We start from the raw sequence: 18706 nt of genomic DNA, 5'->3' as shown, positions 1-18706 counted from the left end.
GGAGGGCCTTTGGCGTTTCTCAGCTATTCTCCTACCTACTTCCCATAGAGGCATTTCTCACATTTAAAACAAAAAATAAAAAATAAAAAATAAAAAATAAAAACAACAGCATCTCACAACGTTTGAAGAGGTTATTTGTGTGGAGGTGTATGTTTGCCGGTTTGTGTGTGTGTGTGTGTGTGTGTGTGTGTGTGTGTGTGTGTGTGTGTATGGCATTTACATTTATGCAGTGCCTGCAGAAGCCACAAAATGTCATTGGACCCCCCCTGAAAGTGGAATTCCAGATGATCATGAGCCACCATGTGCTTGCCAGGATTGAACCTGGGTCCTCTGTGAGAGCAGCAGGCACTCTTAACCGCTGAGCCATCTCTCCAGCCCCCGCTACTTTTTTCTTTCCCTCTTGAGACAAGGTCTCACTAGGTAGTCCAATGTGACCCCAAACCCTCTATCCTCCTGCCTCAGCACTTCTGGGATCACAGGTGAGTGTCACCACACCAGTCTTAGAAACTTTTAAGTAGAGGAGAAAGGAAATAACCTTCAGAGGTGACTGGAGGTGATGAAAAACTGGGAGCCAGGGGACCAAAGTGTTGACGGTGTGCCTGAGAGCAAGTCGTCCTCCCTCTACCTGCCTTTCCTACTCTGTGAAGGGGGTCCTCAGAGCTGAAGAGGCTGTGACGGACAGTGATAAGAAGCCAACAAGTATCCAGCGGCCTCACCCTGTATCTACCATAGGGGCCATGGGAATACACATTTGGAAAGATGTTGTTGCTGTGACCACCCAGCCCGAGGTGCCTTGTGGTTCTGAAGTTGCCAAGTGTCTCCTCAACTGACACCAGAGCAAGAGAAGTATCTGAAGGGGCCCTTGAAGCGGGGGTGGGGAGGCTGTCCCCTCCCCCTCAACCCCCCTCCCCACCCCCGCCACCCTCAACTGTGAGTGACCGGCTTCCTCGGGTGGCCCTTCCTTCCTAGGAGATAAACTTCCTGCTCCCCAGAGCATCTGCTGAGCAGAAGGAAGGTGATGTTGGGGTCCTTCATGGCATCATGCAAATGACTGGAGCCCCCTCCCCCTCCCTCTGACTCCCCCACCCAGTAATAACAGCATCCTGATGCCTCCACTCCTGTTTTACTGTTACGGAAAGCTTGGGCCAGAGAGGGAAAGAGGCTTGAGAGAGAGGTCGGGCTGCTGGCTGGTCTGCCTTCCCACTCCCAAGCTCCCCCTCATGATGCTTGGTCCTGGACCAGCTCTGCCCCCCCCACCCCCCCCCCACCCCCCCGGCAAACGCCAGGCTGTCAGCCATGATGCTCTACGTATGCATTGGGTCTGCCTTCTGAGGAAGGCATGGCTGGCCAGGTGAACACTGAACAAGACAGGCTGGGAAGACCGTCACGCTCTCTCCACACCCCACATCATCCACCTCATCCATAAAGGGCTTGACCCTGTGGGCCGGGTCAGTTTTCACATCAGGAGAGAGGAACCTAGGCAAGCTCAGGACACAGAACAAGAGTCCTTGGACCAGATCCCGCTGATCCTCAGCAAGGCAGGTCTATGCGTAGTCTGTCCTGCCAGCACATTCCTTAATTCCACACTGTGCTGGGGGGACTAATATCAACAAAGAGATTCTCCAGCGGGGGTGGGGGGGATGGAGGGTGGGGGGAGGAGTGTCAGCCAGCTAGATAGTTATCAGTGGGGGAGGGGAAAACACGAGATTGATAGATGGAAGGCGGCAAGGGCGACATGCTCTACACAAGGCAAGCTTTGTCCTCAGGTACAAGGAAGGGTTAAGGTAAGAGGCACTGGCTGCCTGCCATTCTCTCTGCCTCCCTGCCCAAGGGAACAGCCACCTGGAGCCTGTTAATAGCACAAGCAGCTGCTGTCTCAAGACTCCCCTCCCTAGGCCTAGCCACCTGTTTAATCCCCAGCCAGATGACTGAGGTGGCTAAGAGCTACAGGAGCCATTGAAGAGCGAAGTGCCCTGCAATGCAGCACCCTGGCTGTGGCCTTGTATCTGTAGGGTACACAGGATGGTCCCTGGCCTTCAGGACTTGTGCCAGGACAGTGTCATCAGTTCCTCTGTGGAGAGTCAGGGATTCAGTGGGTGGGTGGTGATGCCTGACACCAGAGCATGAGTCCTTCCTTCTCGGCACCTTCCGAGAGCTCAGGAAACGCCTGGCAGCCAGGACAAGAAACCTGAAAGTAGCATGTGGTGCCTGTACGTACATTTTGTAAATTCCCAGCATTTAACGCTTGTAAGGAATTCCCAGACCACCCCTGATCCAGCGGAGCCCCTTAACACTGGAGCCTAAAAGCACAAAGAGAGTGTTGGCTATGAACCCTGGGGGTGGGAGTGGCTTCTTAAAGCCAATATGCAATCTTCAGCTGCTGATGATGAAAAGACTGGGGTGGCCCCTGGCTGTAACTCTGCGGCAGCCCAAGCCACAGGAGGAGTCTTGGCTGAAGTCTGAGCCATCATCTTTCTTTCTCAGCGCTGCTGGTTCTGCCTCTGCCCTCTGCACAGCCTCCCGGCCTTTCTATGGTTCTGCACGTCCTAGGCTGACTTTCTAGCTCTCCAGGCTCCTACACCTCTGACCTGTCCCCAAGGCCCAGCTCTCCCTTCCCATCTGGATCCTGCCTTGGGGTCCAACTGCTTCCCTCCAAGTTCCTCCCCTGCCCGCTCTCTACTGAGTGAGTCCCAGGAACAGAACCCGCTGATGGCTTTTCAGCACTTGCAAACACAGCAGAGGCGCATATCTGGGTGCCTAATATGGAACCCCTTATAGATGGGTTGCTGGTGTGGGGCAGCAGGAAGGCATGCATGTGTGTGCGCATGCATGCGTACACACACACACACACACACACACACACACACACACCACCGGGTCCGCAGCACTAACTGCCTTCCTGAATATGGGGCTGGTGTCTCTTCTGCTCCTTTGCCTGCACTGTCCCTCGGGACCTTCTGCCAGTGGCCCCTGTGTCACAGCCGTATGTGTTTATGTATGTGTATGTTTATATGTATGTTTATGTATGTCATTGTACACTGTGGGCAGCAGAGACCCTCACCGTTCCGTCCTCTAGTAGAAGCCGAAGCACTCGGTCACCAACTCTGTAGTCCTTTGCAATTTCAGCCGACTTCCAAACTTCCTCAGGATCGGGGATCCAAACCCTGTTGTACTGACCACAGGATAAGGCAGGTTTAATCTCAACATCTGAAAACCCCAGACACAGATCATTAGCTCCCACTCCCCCAACCGTGAGTCTGTCCACTGGGTCAGCTCCCACATTAAGGAGACTTTCAAGGCTAAGAGTAATTCTGTGGGTAGAGTGCCTGCCATGTAAACACAAGGACTGTTCAATCCCTGGCACCCATGTAGGAAGCCCCCGAGGATTCCTGGAGCAGGCCGGACAGCCACCCTAGCCAGGGGGTGAGCTCTAGGTCCCAGTGAGACCATGACTCAGCAAAGTGATGTCTCTCGAGGAATGGTAGGTAGCCTCTGACCTCTATATGCACATGTACATGCATGGGCATACGCATGCGCGTGCACATGCACACACACACGCACACACACAAACACAGCCTCGCTTTAGAATACGTTCACCCCTCCCCGCTTTGTTTTCTGTGAGGAGGCAAATTTTAGTGCATCTGCAATGCACCGCCAGGCTCACTGGCCCTGTGTCATAGGTAGCAGAACCCCAAAGCTTCATGAATACACCTCGAAAACTGAAAGCTTAGAGTGGGAAGGAAATCTGAGGGTTCCCTAGTAAAAGCTGGGAACTTTCTACAAGCCTCGGGCAGAGGAATTGGGCTTCCGCCAGAAGGCTACTTATTTAATTTCTAGTAGCGTCGCTTCTTACTTATAACATGATACAAAGTCCACTTCCCGGGGGTGCTAGGAGGCTAGCTGTGAAAACGCACTAGAGAGCTTTTGGAGTTGATGTGTGGCTCAGATGGTAGAGCCTTGTATTCCATCCCCAGTAGTGAATAAACAAGACACGGTGGTGCACACATGCAATCAGGACACTCAGGAGGAGGTGGGGTGTGTGTGTGATCAGAATTTAGGGTCGTTCTTGGCTACGTATCGAGTTCAAGGCCAGCCTGCCACACACGAGACCCTGTTTCTAAAACAAAACAAGCAAATAAGAGCAATTTAGTAAAATACTAGGGAAGTACAGTTACCTCGGACTATTCTTATTTCGAGACAGGGTCTCAGCCTGTTTCCCAGGCTGGCCTGAAACTGGTAATCCTCCTGCCTCAGCCTCCTGAGGGCCAGGGTTACAGGCACAACCATCACATTTGACTATTGCTCTGCTTTCAATGTTTTACGACAGCCGCCAAGGACTCCCACACTGGGAACAGCGGAAGGCCCTCGGCAGCCGCTCAGCTCTCTTCCAAGCAGGCGACTGGTGGCCCATCTGTGCTGCGGAGCAGACCCCACGGTGCTACTGAACCGTGTCCCTCCAGATTTCATGCACTGAAGTCCTGGTCCCCGATGTGACAGTGTTTGAAGACTATGGCCTTAGAGATGACGAAGGGTAAAGGAAGTTCTAGGGGAGAAGCCCTGACCTGAAGGGGATTATAGGAATGTAGGTTTGTAAGAGGAGCCATGGCAGGGCTGGCAAGATGGATCTCTGGCTACCTGAGTTTCATCTCCAGGGTCCACGTGGTAAAAGGAGAGAACTGACATTCTGAAGTTTTCTTCTTCTGACTGGCACCCATGCACCGTGGCATACATGCACCCCCCAACAATTAAATAAATGTAATACTTTTAAAATTTTATTTTTAATTTTATGCACATTGATGTTTTGCCCATAAGTATGCCCGTGTGAGTGTGTCAGATCCTGGAATTATAGACAGTTGAGAGCTGCCACATGGGTGTTGGGAATTGAACCTGTTCTGGAAGAACAGTCAGCACTTTTTTGTTTCATTTTATTTTTTGAGACAGGGATTCTCTGTGTAGCCATGGCTATTCTGGACTCACTTTGTAGACCAGGCTGGCCTCGAACTCACACTGATCTGCCTGCCTCTGCCTCCCGAGTGCTGGGATTAAAGGATTGTGCCACTGCACCCGGTTACTTTTTTATCTTTTTAAAAGAGACACAACAAAGCACTGCTCTAGGCTCCCAGTCCTACAGGAGAGCCCACTGTGCTGGGAAATAGTCAGGCAAAAGGAACACAGAGACACTGTGCGGCACCGAGAACAGCACTAAGAACCCTACCTAAGACAGTCGCTATCCTTTTCTGTGTCCGATGGACTTCCTGAAAGCAGTTGTCAAAATTTCAGAACCTACTCAGAAAAGTGCTTGCCTCGTACCTTACTCTGCTCTCTGTTGCTGCGATAAAACACTGACCCAAAGCAACTTGGGGAGGACACGGTTTGTTTGGCTTACACGTCCTGATCTGATCATAGTCCATCATTGAGAGAAGCCAAGGCAGGAACTCACACAGGGAAGGAACCTCGAGGCAGGAACCAAAGCAGAAGCCAGGGAGAATTCTTCCTACTCATTTGCTGCCCGTGTCTTGCTCAGTCTGCTTTCTTTCTTTTTATTTTTTTAATATTTTATTAATTTAATCATATTACATCTCAATTGTTAGCCCATCCCTTGTATCCTCCCATTCCTCCCTCCCTCCTACTTCCTCCCTATTCTCCTTCCCTATGCCTGTGACTGAGGGGGACCTCCTCCCTGTATATGCTCATAGAGTATCAAGTCTCTTCTTGGTGACCTGTCACCCTTCCTCTGAGTGCCACCAGGCCTCCCCATCCAGGGGACGTAGTCAAAAATGGGGCACCAGAGTTTGTATGAAAGTCAGACCTCACTCTCCACTCAACGGTGGAGAATGTCCTGTCCATCCGCTAGGTGGCACTGTCTACAATAGGCTATTCCCTCCCAAATCAGTCATCAATCAAGAATATGTCCCCATGGACTTGCCTACTGGCCATTCTAATGGAGGTACTTTTCCCATCTGAAGTTAGTTCCCTCTTCCCATGTGAACCTGGCTTGGGTCAAGTGGACCAAAAGAATCTAACCAGGACATCTTATGAGCCTGAAGACCTGCAATGGTTCCTAAAACCAACATTAAAAAGCCAAGTGCTGTGGCTTACATTCTGGTAGTTGGAATGACATTGGCCCTCATAGGCTCATATTGTGAATGCTTAGTTTCCAGTTAGTGGAGTTGTTTGGGAAGGATTGGGGGCGTGGCTTATTGGAGTGGGTGTGGCCTTGTTGGAGGAGATGTGTCTTTGGGAGTGGGCTTTTGAAACCTCAAAAGCCTATTCCAAGTCCAGTCTCTTTCTCTCTCTGCCTGGTACCTATGGGCCAGGATATAAAGCTCTTAGCTACTGCTCTAGTGTCATGCGTGCCTGTTTTCTTCCATGATGACCCTGGACTCGCCCTCTAAAACTGTAAACAAGCCCCCAGCTGAATACTTCCCTTTATAGAAGTAACATTGATCATGGTGTCTTTTCATAACAGTAGAATAGTGCTTATGACATACTCAGAATCCCAGAGCTGGGGAGGTGGAGACAGGTAGGTCCGTGGCCAGCTAGCCTAGCCTACTTGGAGAATTACAGGCCAAGTGAGGGACTAGGGTCCCTCAAAAAACAAGGTGGAAGGTACCTGAGAAGGAGCAATATCTGAGGCTGACCTTTGACCTCTACACACACACACACACACACACACACACACACACACACACACACACACACAATGCAGACTCTTGCGGCAGCAGCTGGCTGTCATGCCTTCGGGATGGCAAGCTCCTCTTGTGCATGTGTACCGTGTCCTTCTGCCCCATATTTGCACTATGCACATGCTGGGTTTTGGGGACAAATAGAAATAACAATGTCATTTGTGAGTCTTTATTTCTTCCTAACTCAGAGGGCAAAGCTTATGACTACAGAAAATATTCATATCTTTGACACAGTGAAGGTTTTCAGTTACAAAGCAAATTTTTGTGGGGGAGGGGGCTGGCTCAGAGGTTAAAAGCATTTACTGCTTTTGCAGGGGACCTGGAGTTGGCAACAGCCTGTAAGGACAATTCCAAGGAATCTGACACCCTCTTCTGGCCTATACAGGTGCTAACTATGTGCATATGGCACACACAGGTACATGCATACACATAAGGACGATATTTAAACCTAAAAAACAAAAACAAAAACAAATTCTGGGCAATGAATTTATGAGACAGGGTCTCTCTGCAGTCATGTAAGTCAGGCTAGCTGGCGCGCAAGCTTCTGGGAAATTTCCCTATCTGTCTCTACATCCCTGTAGGGTGTGGTACGGTTACGTGGCATGTGGTGTCTGGCTTCTATGTGTGCTCTGGAGAATTGAGCTCCAGCTGTGAGGCTTGCATGGCAAATGCTCTCACCCACCGAGCCAACTCCCCAGCCTGAATTCTACATTTTGATAGAGTTGGTACCTGGCACGGTACCTAAACACTCCAAGAGCTGGAAAAAAGGCTGAGATTTCTATATTTCACTAGTTGTGTATTTTATACAAAGGACAGAACAAGTGTGAAAGTAGCTAGTGCAACACGCGCTGAGGAATGTAGAGGGCGTGTTGAGGTGCCACACTCATGCTGAGTTGCTTTAGGAAACTGCAAGGATTGCAGGCTGGATGGAAGGGCAGAAGGGCGGACAGACACATTAGAGAGGAATAGAGAAAATATCCCCGCTGGATGGAGACTGGGAATAGAGCCTCGCACAGGGCTCCTTCAAGGTCGCTTGAAGCTCAAGAGGCTCAGGGTGGTTGGAGGAAATATAGACCAGAAGTCTAGGGCATCAGTGCTCGGGCGGGGCGGACAAGGATTGCTATGTTTGTTGGCATAAACGGTATTGATTAGAGCTCATTAAACATAGATCGTGACTAAGTCATCTGAGTGGATTTAATCCTTGGTAGACGGCAAGACAGGAGCTTGCTGAGATGTGAGATAGGAGTAGGGAAGCTTTGAGAGAAGAGAGAAGGAGAGGGAGGGAGGGAAGGAGTGAGGGGGGGGAGAGAGAATATGAAAATGGAAGATTACCTCAGCAGGCAATCTGGCAGTGGCCCAGACCTGTACAGAGCCTGACAGAGCCTTGCACCACATGCATCCTCGTCACCGTGACCACACATTTCCTATCTCAGGTCTGCTATTAGAAATGTTTGTTTATAACCTGATATGTCACAAATTATTAAAAATGCAATATCCCAATGCATCAAGAATTAGTCATTATAAAATGTCAGAGCTAAAAGCATACTTGCAACGATCTACTGCAAGTTGTCAAGTTTAGGGGTGCAGAAAGTTTATTTCAGCCGCTGTGTGAAGGGGGAGAAAGTTGAGGTGTTCAGATGGTAGCCCTGCTGGAGGATAAGGTCCCTTTGGTCCAAACTTCCAGAGGAACACGGGGCCATCACTGAACTGACCAATTCTCTCATTTTGCTAATGATCCAACTCAAACCTAGATAGGCCAAGAGTGCACCAGGGAGACTCTTAGAGACTAAGATGCCAGCAGGGCCTGAGAGTGGCTCCGAGGACGACCCTGACAAGCCATCTGCCTGACTGTCCAGTGTTCTTCTAGTGGATTCTGAATTCATTTCTGCTAGAAGTACCATGCGGTGTCGAGCAGTGTTAAAATGCACGTGACTTTCCTCTTCTTTGCTCACCTCAGCGTTGTTGGTCCTAGCGTCCCTGTCCATCCACTGCCTGAGCTCTAGAACCCTGCACCTGACACTCAGCCTGCTAAGCAAACACTACAGTTTACTCAGTTCCATGAACAACCCACTGTCCCTCCTTCCTCACATTCCTCTGCCCACAAAGTAACACTCTAAACCATATGAGAGCTAACTGAAGCCATTTAGATAAATACACTCAAGCTGTGCAAACAGAGGAGCCAGCGTTCACATGACTCCTGCATGCTTCTGGGCCGTGAAGCATCCTGGAATGGCCAGCCAAGCTTGCTGCAGGGCCAACAGCTGAAAGGCTTTGCTGGCCTTCCTCACCGAGGGGCCTAGGGAATGAAGCAAAGCTAGGACCGGAGAGGTTGAGGAAGCACTAGGGGCTCAAGAATATGCCAGATCCTCCCTGACACAGGCGCAGGTGAGCTTGCGGCCCACCTGTCTGAGGGTCTTCTTGAATTTACCATGTACACAGCCTGAAGGCTGATGTGTGGAACGTATAGCAACAGGAGCATTCTCCTGGCTGGACTTTCTGGATTGGAATCTCCATGCTCAGGGCATCTGAGCCAGACAGGTGACACCATGCCTCTTCCTCTCCCCTCTTCACTCATTCCTTGTAGGTCCCTCCTTGAAATCTCTAGCCCTTCCATGTGGCAAACTGTTTCTGTAGAGTTCCAACTTCTTTCCCAACTGCTCCATCACTTGCACCTTTGAGACCACAGTCAAGATCGGATAAGGGAGCTCCAGATTGCCTCTCCAGCACCTTCTGATACCAGGACCCCATGTCCCTGGCAGTCCTAGGTCAAGTGGTGATGCTGCTTGTCTCTCTCAGCCCTCTTGCTCCTCAGCTGGAAGCTGGCAATTTGGGCTCTCTGCCTGACCGGATCAAGTAATCCCAGGGTGCTGTGAAGCTGAGGTTTTAAACAGCCACCTCTCACCAGCCAGGGACAGTTAGGCTCATCTACCCTTCAGCATCCACCTTCAGTTGGGCACACAGAGACACCTTCACCCACATCAGCACCCCTGGTATACCTCAACCTGAGCAAACAGAAAGCCTAAAGATGCTGACAAACAGACGGGAGAAGTGTACTGGCCAATTCCTCCACCCAATCTACCCTGTCTGCAGTCACAACAAATGCCAGCCCTTTCTAGAACACTTCAAATCACCCCTGACTCTGCCTGTCACCTCCCACCCTTAGCTACATCCATCCACACCTACAAACAGGCAAGTACAAAGAGTCCCTCCGTTGTGATGCCTTCTTTGGTTCCTACCCAGGAGGCTTAACTGAATCCTCTTAAAAATCTCCCACCACCTTCACCAGCATCTGAGTGTCAAGAATCTCACTCTTGTGCCTGGGACCCACAACTGCCTGTTCAAAAAAAAAAGAAAGAAAGAAAGACGTCATTTTGGCTTCTTGGCTTCTTCCTTCCTTGTTTTTGACTTTTTAAACTACTCGTTGATCAGGTGAGTCTAGCCTTCTAGGCTGAATTGAGAAAAGGGAAGATTGCCAGAAAGGTCAAACGGGAACGTCGCTAACATGGACGCTGATTTGTGAGAGACAGGGACCTGGACAGTCAGTCTTCAAGGCACTTGGCTTGATCTCATTCCCTGGATTTCAGCCAACCCGCGCGGATACTAAGGAGTTCCTCACGTGTCCACAGCCACACTACCCTGGCGTTCTCAGTCTTGCCTGTGAGTTTTTCATACAACAGCAAGTCAACAATGACGGCAGGTTCCTAAATGACTGTGCCTTTCTGAGCAAAGCATACGTCAGCTCTGCTAAACAAACAAACAGGCAGCACAGGAACTTGGAGCCAACAGGCCCACAGGCAGCTCCTGGCTGAGCAGCTGGTACAAGGCAACATCACTGTGAGGACGGCCATGAGCGCACTGAAGTCCACCAGCGGAGGGGCTGCCCGGAGGAGGGGCCTGGGACAGCTTATGGCCCTGTCACCTCTCCTGACAGCGGTCAAGCCTCTGTGACTTTCTCATTTCTTTTACATACCTTCCCGCCTTTCAATCCTGTGCCATACCCTCCCGCTGTGGGCGCACACACGCTGGCTGCCTTTCTCACGCCTGCGCACTGCACTAGTCTCGTGGCCCTTCCCTCAGCCATGTTGGATTTCCTTTCTTCTACAGGTCTACTGAAAGAGAGGCAACACCATGGTCCCAGGGGAGTCACATCTCTTCCCCCTTGAAAGCTCCCAGTCTGTAGCCATTTGCTTACCAATTACTCGTGTCTACCACCACAGCGTGTACAGGCTTGGGGCTCTCGTTCTTCATAGGCCTCGCCCATGCTCTGTGATATTCAGAGGGAGCGAGCGTTCCCACGACCCCCTGCCCTTCATCGTGTGAGTGGGGCCTCGTGCTTGCTTTTCTCCGTCTTGCTGGACATTGGGGTTGCATTCGTTTAGTTACTATAAAGAGCAATGTAGATTGGCAGGTGGGGGCAGGTAGCTAGAAAGCAGACGGACCTCCCAGGAGTCCTCTGGGTGGGAAAACGCTTTGATTTCTTGAAGATGATACAGGTGGGGACCAGGGCAGGGCACTGAGAGGCATCCGGATCCGACTCTGTCAGGCCTGTGTAACCTTAGGTAACTTCCTTGACCTGGGCTCTGTACAGAATGGGACGTGAAGCTTTAACACATAGATTTGTTTCCCCTGGACTCCTTCAGACTGAGAGAGGGTTCTGAGGACGATGTCTGCGGCATAGAAATTTATTCAGCTTTATGACGCAAGATAAAATAACCATCGTGCCCCCAGCTTTGGCTGTAGACAGAAACGCACACTTCTGCGTGGACACAGAGCAAGCACGCGCATTTAGAGCATTCTCATTGTGCCCTGGTCTTTACAAGCTACAGACCTGGGGAACAGTCTGCAGGGTAGACACCCAGCTGACGGTGTGAGGACTGGATAGGGTGCTGGGTGGGAGGGCTGGCGGTGGACCTCCCAAGGTCAGCGTCTGATGGAATCTGAGTGGGGTGCACGCGGGCCAAGCTGCGAAGAACAGCCAAGATGCCTGGTAGGGCGGGAGCCAGCTAGGAGAGAGTGGCAGGGGGCTGGAAGAGGACGCAGAGGCAGGCCCTTATGGCTGGGTTGGGAGTTGAGAGTGACAAAAGCTTCATGAAGGTTTTAAGTGGGGATCATCGGTCAGACCAGTTTTTCTCAAAGGGATTTCAAGTAATTTCAGCTTGGCACACTTCCAAGGCACGCTGCTGTGGAGAGAGGTGGGTCGCTTTCCACTTCCTGCGCCATAGCGTCTCTCAAGAGTCCCCTCTCTTCCTGGTACTGTCTAGCCCTGTGATGCCTCCTCATCTTGGACTGGCAGCGAGCTGCTACTGCTCTCTTGGAATGCAGGTGCTACTCTGTCCTGGCCTTGGCCCTCTGTTCTTTTGCAGTGGGGTGCTCTTGCCTTGGTTTCAGTGACCACACCAGGGCAGAGGGTTCCCCAGCCCCTGACTGAACCCATTCTCCACAGACACCCTGGCTGTGCACTCATACCACTCTATTTCCCTGGCAGTCAACTACTTCAACAACACTCTGGTTTAAAAAAAAAAAAAGTGTGCTTCATGACCTCCCTCGGAAACACTTCCTTCTCCCAATGGCTCCAAAGCAACCATACATACCCTGTTCTTAATTGCCAGTGTCCATGTAGTCCTTGGTGTGTCCCTTCTCTGAATATCCAGGCCAGTTTCTTTCCGCCCGTCTCCACCCTCCATGTCCAGGATCTATTCAGATCCCTGACTGGCTGGGATCTTGAGGAAGTAGCTCACCTAGCCTCCTAAACTACCCCCCCCCCCGCTCCTTATTTCCACTCAACCGCCCCCCCCCCTTTGCCAAATGACCCTTCTGCCTCTGCTCTGTCTCCCCCTCCCACTCTCTAGGCTTCAGCAAACATCTGCTTGACGTTTCTCACTTCAAAGAACCAGAAAATACCGTGGCAGGCAAAACCACAATTCTGGAATAAAACAACCCCCCCCCCCGGCTCTGCTCCCCCAAACACAGTGAATGCTTCTTCCTACAGAAAGATCTGGATCCCATCACCCTCCCCTCCCCTACCCGACAGTGTCCTAACTTACTTTTGAGACAAAGTCTTATTATTTAGCCATAGCTGCCTGGAACTCACTATGTAGCCCAGGCTAACCTCAAACCCAAGGCAAACCTCTTGCCCCAGCCTCCTGTGTACTGCGATTACAGGCAGCTGGAGATAGGGGTAAGACTATTTGCTTCAAGAAAAACTGCTATTAAAAACAGGTCAATGATCAGTTACTTATCTGCAAACATACCCAAAAAGGCAGGGTTTGTTCCAGCATTTTCTTTTACTGATAGTAACGTGAAGACTTAGAAACCCTGCTGGGTATCCGGTGCCTCACATTGTCTCTGGGAAATTATTCTAGACGAAGGGTTTAGCTCCGTGGTGGAGTGCTTTCCCAGCAAACACTAGGTCCTGGGTTAAGACTCCAGAGGTGTGTGTGTGTGTGTGTGTGTATGTGTGTATCTGTGCATGTATGTGTGTGTAAACGGAGACACACTACAAAAGTGCAAAACTGTTGAGCAATGGTGTAAATGCGTCACAGGGATATCCTCTGTGATGTGTGCTTGGAATTTATTTGTTAAACAAAGTGGAAGAAAATTAGCCACCTTCCCCCGCTCCCCCGGCCCCATGGAAAGAGACTCGTGACAAGTATCTTTTATTGTGCACTGATTGTGAACGTGCCTTTAAGTTTAAGGGAGAAAGATGGGTGTGTGTGTGTGTGGTGGGACATGTCTTGTAATACCAGAGCTTGGGTACCTGGGACAAGATCTCACAAGTCACAGAGTGAGTTCCAGGACAGCCAAAACCCTTGAAAACCAAAATCCAAAAACTTAGCCTCAGGAAGTTTCACAGAGTGCTCAGTGCTCAGGGTCAGGCCTGCTGGAGATGCTCTCCGAGCTAAGGTACCTTGCACTTGATGGTAAGAACCTAACAGCACCGGGTCCTGGGCCCTTAGCTGCTGGTACTTGCGCTCAGACCACGCAGAAGTCCAGGTGGATAACCTGGGTGACTCCCAGGATTCCAGAAAGCACTGCTAATCTTGCAGGAAACTTCTACACTCGGGAGGGCCTGGACAGTAACAAAGCTTGTCCTGCTGGATCGAAGCTCTTGCTCACAGCGGGACTCGGATTCCATCAGTGACAGGAAGGAAGGGTCCGGGTGGTCCAGCCATCCGGCGTGGGAATGGCGGCCCTCCTTGGGTGTGCCCACCCACAAGGCGCCCGGGCTGAGCTCACAGCTGCTCCCTCACCCCGCTCCTGCACCAGTCCCGGCAGGTGCACAGGTGCGTCCCGGAGCCCCTACCTGTGCGTAGAGCTCGGCCACCGCCATGGGCCTCCGCGCTGCCGCTACTCCTGCTGCAGGGGCCCTGTACGCCCAACCAGTCAGCGGCGTACCATCTTGCTCAGAAGTTTTCCCGAGTGCCACGGCTCCTTACCGCCCCACCCCCTCCCACTCCCGGGGCCCGAGTTGGCAGCCGGATTGGTGCTCGCGGGCAGGCCGGCGCTGGGATTGGCCCGACCCAGGTAACAGGTGAAATAAACCGCCAAGGGTCCCGCCCAAGTTCCTGCTCCCTTAACTGCAGTGAGCAGAGCATAGAGCTTACACAGGAAAAATCAAAGAATGAGTGAGCTAACAAAACTTCTACACTGAGGAAGGGGTCGGATTAAAAAAAAAAAAAAAAAAAAAGACGTTATCTGCGAGCATTTTATATGCACTAGAAAGTAAATTACAAGATCAAAGAAAATGCACCAAGAGATTACGCCAGCTAAAACCCCAGCTGACCTTTATGGAGTGCATGCTTCTATCTCTCTTAAAGGGCACACAGGGAGGGCTGAATAAGTACGGGCCATTTAGACGGATGCAGACTTTTAACATACGAAAGGCATTGGTTCCACCTAAATTAATATATAATCCCAGTACCCTGGGTTAAAAATCCTGGCAGTCCTTTTGTGTACTGACTTTATATTTTATATAGGTTAGAAGTCCATGAACAGCTGAGGCGATTTTCACAACAAAGAGGAAAGCGATCTCTGCTGTACGCCCTTGGGAACAGCCCTTTAAAGCCGGGAGGGGGGTGCGGGGTGGGGGGAGGTCTCTCACTGGGACCTGGGGTTCACTGAGTTAGGCTGTCCCCAGAGCCCCCAGAGCTCCTACTGTCTCTACCTCCCCTGGCTTTACAGTGCCACAACACCTGGCTTCTTAAGTGTGCATCCCAGGGATTGAACTCGGGTCCTCAGGCTTGAGGTGCGAGCACTTTATAGATAAAGCTATCGCCCCAGCCTGTCCTACTATATATTCATGGGCAAAGCAAAGCTGGAGTCACTAAAGCAGTGTGCTACGTACGTAAGAGTGGGTAAGGGAGTGATGGAGCCTAATGGAGTCCATCCATAGAATCCCACGTTGTGAGACATAGAAAAACAACAGATTTATGGCAAATGCTGAATAAGAAAACAATATATGGATTCATGGTTAGAAATTATAAGTGACCAGGCGTGGTGGCCGATGATGGTAATTCTAGCACTGGGGAGACTGAGGCAGGAGGGAGTCCAGGCTTGAGGCCAGCCCCCTTGGCTTTCGTTCTTATTTGATATGGTACATGACAATTAAGATTTTTGAATAGGCTGTTTTATTAATCTGTGAGTGGATATATGTTTGAGATTGTGGACTCACTAGGCTGCCTACTCTGTCCTCAAACTTGAAATTCTCCTGCCTCAGCCTTCTACGCATCTGAGATTACAGATACATACCAGCACAGAGCCTGATGGGTGATTTTTTAAAAAATTCAAACTGTTTTTTCACTTCTGGGATAAGCCCCACTTGGCTGGGGTGCTCATTAGATGTTTCTGGGTTTGGTGTGATGTCCTTTTGGGGCTCTGTGAAATCCATTCATATTCCCCAGACCTTCAGATTTGCCTTTCTGGGAATTTGTCCATTTCATCTACTTTGCTGGAACAAAGCTTTGGTGGTGTGGCCTACACTCCTGGTTCTGCATGAGGCCTTGAGAGGGCAAAGTCTAAAGCTGTGCTCACCCTCGGGGGGCTGCTCAGCTGTGGCCGGAGAACCTCCACATCTTGAGTGGCTGCTTACCGTGCTTCTCACCTGTCTCCCTCTAGTCCTGGCTCGGGTGAGGAAGACCCTCCCTCTTTCCTTCTTTCATCCCTGATTTGGGTAACTTACAACTTTTCTCACATTGTTTAGTCAACTTGATTAACATTTGTCAGTTGTGTTTATATTCTCTTTTATTTTCTCTATAAAGTTCTTTCCTTCCTTACCATTTTTCCTTTATTTTGTTTGTCTTGGATTTGGTTTGTTTGCACTCCCTCAGGCAGGTTGTTAAAATGAACATGTCAAGTTATTGGTTTGAGGTTTGCTTCTTTTCTTTCTTTTTTATTTTGTTTGCTTTGTTTTTTGTTTGCTTGTTTGTTTTCTGTTTTTGTTTTTTTTTGAGACCAGGTGTCTGTCTCTGTGTAGCCCTGGCTGTCCTGGAACTCACTATGTGGACCAGGCTGGCCTTGAACTCACAGAGATCCACCTGCCTCTGCCCGTAACAGAGCATTTTAATATGTATGCTAGTTTTTTACACTATACAACAAATATCTAAGAGAGACCATTTGAGAGGAAGAAAGAATTATCTTGGCCCACAGGTTCAGTGGCTTTGGCCCCCAGCAGATTGGCTTTTTTGTGTGTGTGGGGGGAAGGGTGGTGGTGGTGGTGGTGGTGGTGGTGGTGGTGGTGGTGGTGGTGGTGGTGGGACCCTGAACATCTCTCTAGGAAGTCCATGCTGGAGAGCTGCAATCGAGTTAGTTACAAAAATATGTTCAGAGGACTTTATGATTTTGTGTTGGGCTGCCTTTACAGCTATCTGGGAGGATGCGGGTTGCAGGTTGCAACTGCATCTTAAACTGAGCATGCTTAGGGATGGATGGGTCTCTATATGAGGTACAGGCTCTTCAACAGCAGCCTGGTGCTTCCACTATTGAAGAGGATCTTGCTTTGGAAATTAGTTCGTTCCTCTTACCTGGACCAGGTAGCAAATCTGTGTCCATTTGCTGACACATGCTTTTAAACTCTTTTATTTTATTTTATTTGGAGCTTCTACCTCCCTTCCACCAACCCCTTAAACCTGGGTATGAGAAAGAAGGTTAGTGGGGAGACGGGGCGCAGACCTCTTTACTTCTTCCAGCTGTTTAGGGTCAATGAGTTCTAGGGAAATACCAATCTCTGTCAATAGCAAACATGGCAGCGGTCTCCTCTGAGCCACTGCTGCATTGACACATTTCTTTCCCTCTATCCCCAAGCAGCCATACCTTCCAACTCTGGCCTCTCCAAATTGCCACACAGCACAGTTCTCCCTCCCTCCCTCCCTCCCTCCCTCTCTCTCTCTCTCTCTCTCTCTCTCTCTCTCTCTCTCTCTCCAGGCTCTCATGTTTATCTCCCTCAGAGTCCTAGACCACACCCCTCCCTGTGCCACAGGAGGCAGGCTAGTACCAGGTGGCAAAGACCACGCCCCACAGGAGGCAGTTATCAGCTGTGGACATACTAACGCCCAAACTAAAACCCTACACTTGGGAGTAAAACAAAAATATATAACATAGCTGAGTTTACAAAGAACCCAAAACTTCTATTATATCCATTCTTTCCACAGTGCCGACCCACTGTGCAGAGCCATGGGGGGAACACTTCACCCTCAAACCCTGGCATGAGCCAAATGTTCATATTTCTTCACAAATCTTGCAAAGTTGTTTTTTGCCGGGCCTGAATATTTTAAGGGATATATTGCAGTGTTTCTGGTGCTGCTGTTTCTTATTGCTAATCACCTGGACCGGTTATTTTCAGCATTTAGACGGATTATTTCAATGACATTACTTAGACTGCTTCCACCTTCCCCACATCCACAGCCTGCCTGTGCATGGCAGCGGTTTTGGCACTTTGTGTCTTTTTCCTGAACACATTCAGCTGTTAAGCTCCACCAATGGGTTCGAAACTGCCCTAGTGTTTTCCAAGTTGCCATAAGCATAAATTGCTTTCCACGCTGGAAAAATGTCCAATCTGTTTTGGGCTCCTTTGAAAGGATAATTCTTTTTTTTTTTTGAAAGGATAATTCTTAAGGTCAACGTTTGACATTTCTCTCATCACAACAGACTCCTCTTAGCCGACTCTTCTCCAAATTGTTCACAGGAAAACCCAGGCTATGGGCTGTCTCCAGCAGACCTGCCAGATTTTCTCTAATTCCCATTTGCTTTAAACGTCCATCATATTTTGGCTCAGGCTTGTCTTAAACATCTGCAAATGAAATCAGTTCCTTTAGGAAGAAACTTTTTGTCATCTGCTTTGTTCCCAGCGAAACCTCCAAGCCAAGGCTCCGGGGGAGGGGTGGGGATAACGGTCCACTTGTCACCAAGAGATGTCCCCGCTCAGTGTTGGGGTCAGTAAAAGGCAAGTCTCACAGGCTAGCTTTTCTCCACGTGAAACCACATCTTGTAAGCCTAGTTTAGGACATTGAGGACTCGCCATTCCAGCAGTTGGGGCAGGTAGAAGGGAAGCCCTTCTCCTGGCTGTGCTCCTTTGAAGCTTAGCCCCAGCGGCCCGAGAGCCAGATGAGAAGTGCTGACTCAGGCTGCTCGCAGAAAGACCATACTCCACCTGGAACCCTGTGTTCTTGGCCACAAAACGGTACTGTTAAGCTTCTGACTTGTTAAATTGGGAAATTCTGTGTGTGTATATCTGTGGGTGTGTATATGTGTGTGCGTGTGCATGCATATACGTGTACACATGTGTGTGTTTTCATGCCACTGCCATGCCCAGGGACCAACTTGTGAAGGGTTCTTTCTCAGTTGAGGCTCTCTTCCAAAGTGATTCTAGTTTGTGTCAAATTGACATAAAAACCAGCCAGCACATATAGCAGTAGGAAAGTAACTAATACAATAAAATATACCACTCATCAAATTTAGCATGCTCACACTCTCTCCCCCCTCTCTGCTTCCTTTTTTCTTCCTTCCTTCCTTTCCTTTTTATTTTA

The 18706-nt window shown here is 49.9% G+C and overlaps 1 protein-coding gene across 1 annotated transcript in view; it reads right to left on the bottom strand.

The window, feature by feature from the left end:
* The window catches only part of Myo5c (myosin VC), a 68152-nt gene extending 63685 nt beyond the window's left edge, over positions 1–4467 (bottom strand). The window contains exons 1-2 of the mRNA XM_051140830.1: positions 4323–4467; positions 3062–3207 (exon numbers count right to left, since the gene is read on the bottom strand). Coding sequence (XP_050996787.1) covers positions 3062–3207; positions 4323–4467 — 291 coding nt within the window. The remainder of the gene's footprint in view (positions 1–3061; positions 3208–4322) is intronic.
* Positions 4468–18706: the final 14239 nt, after the last annotated feature.

Source organism: Acomys russatus, chromosome 32 (assembly GCF_903995435.1).
Source record: "Acomys russatus chromosome 32, mAcoRus1.1, whole genome shotgun sequence".
Lineage (NCBI taxonomy): Eukaryota > Metazoa > Chordata > Mammalia > Rodentia > Muridae > Acomys > Acomys russatus.
Note: the sequence above shows the minus strand (reverse complement) of the source record. Positions and strands in the feature narration are given on the sequence as shown.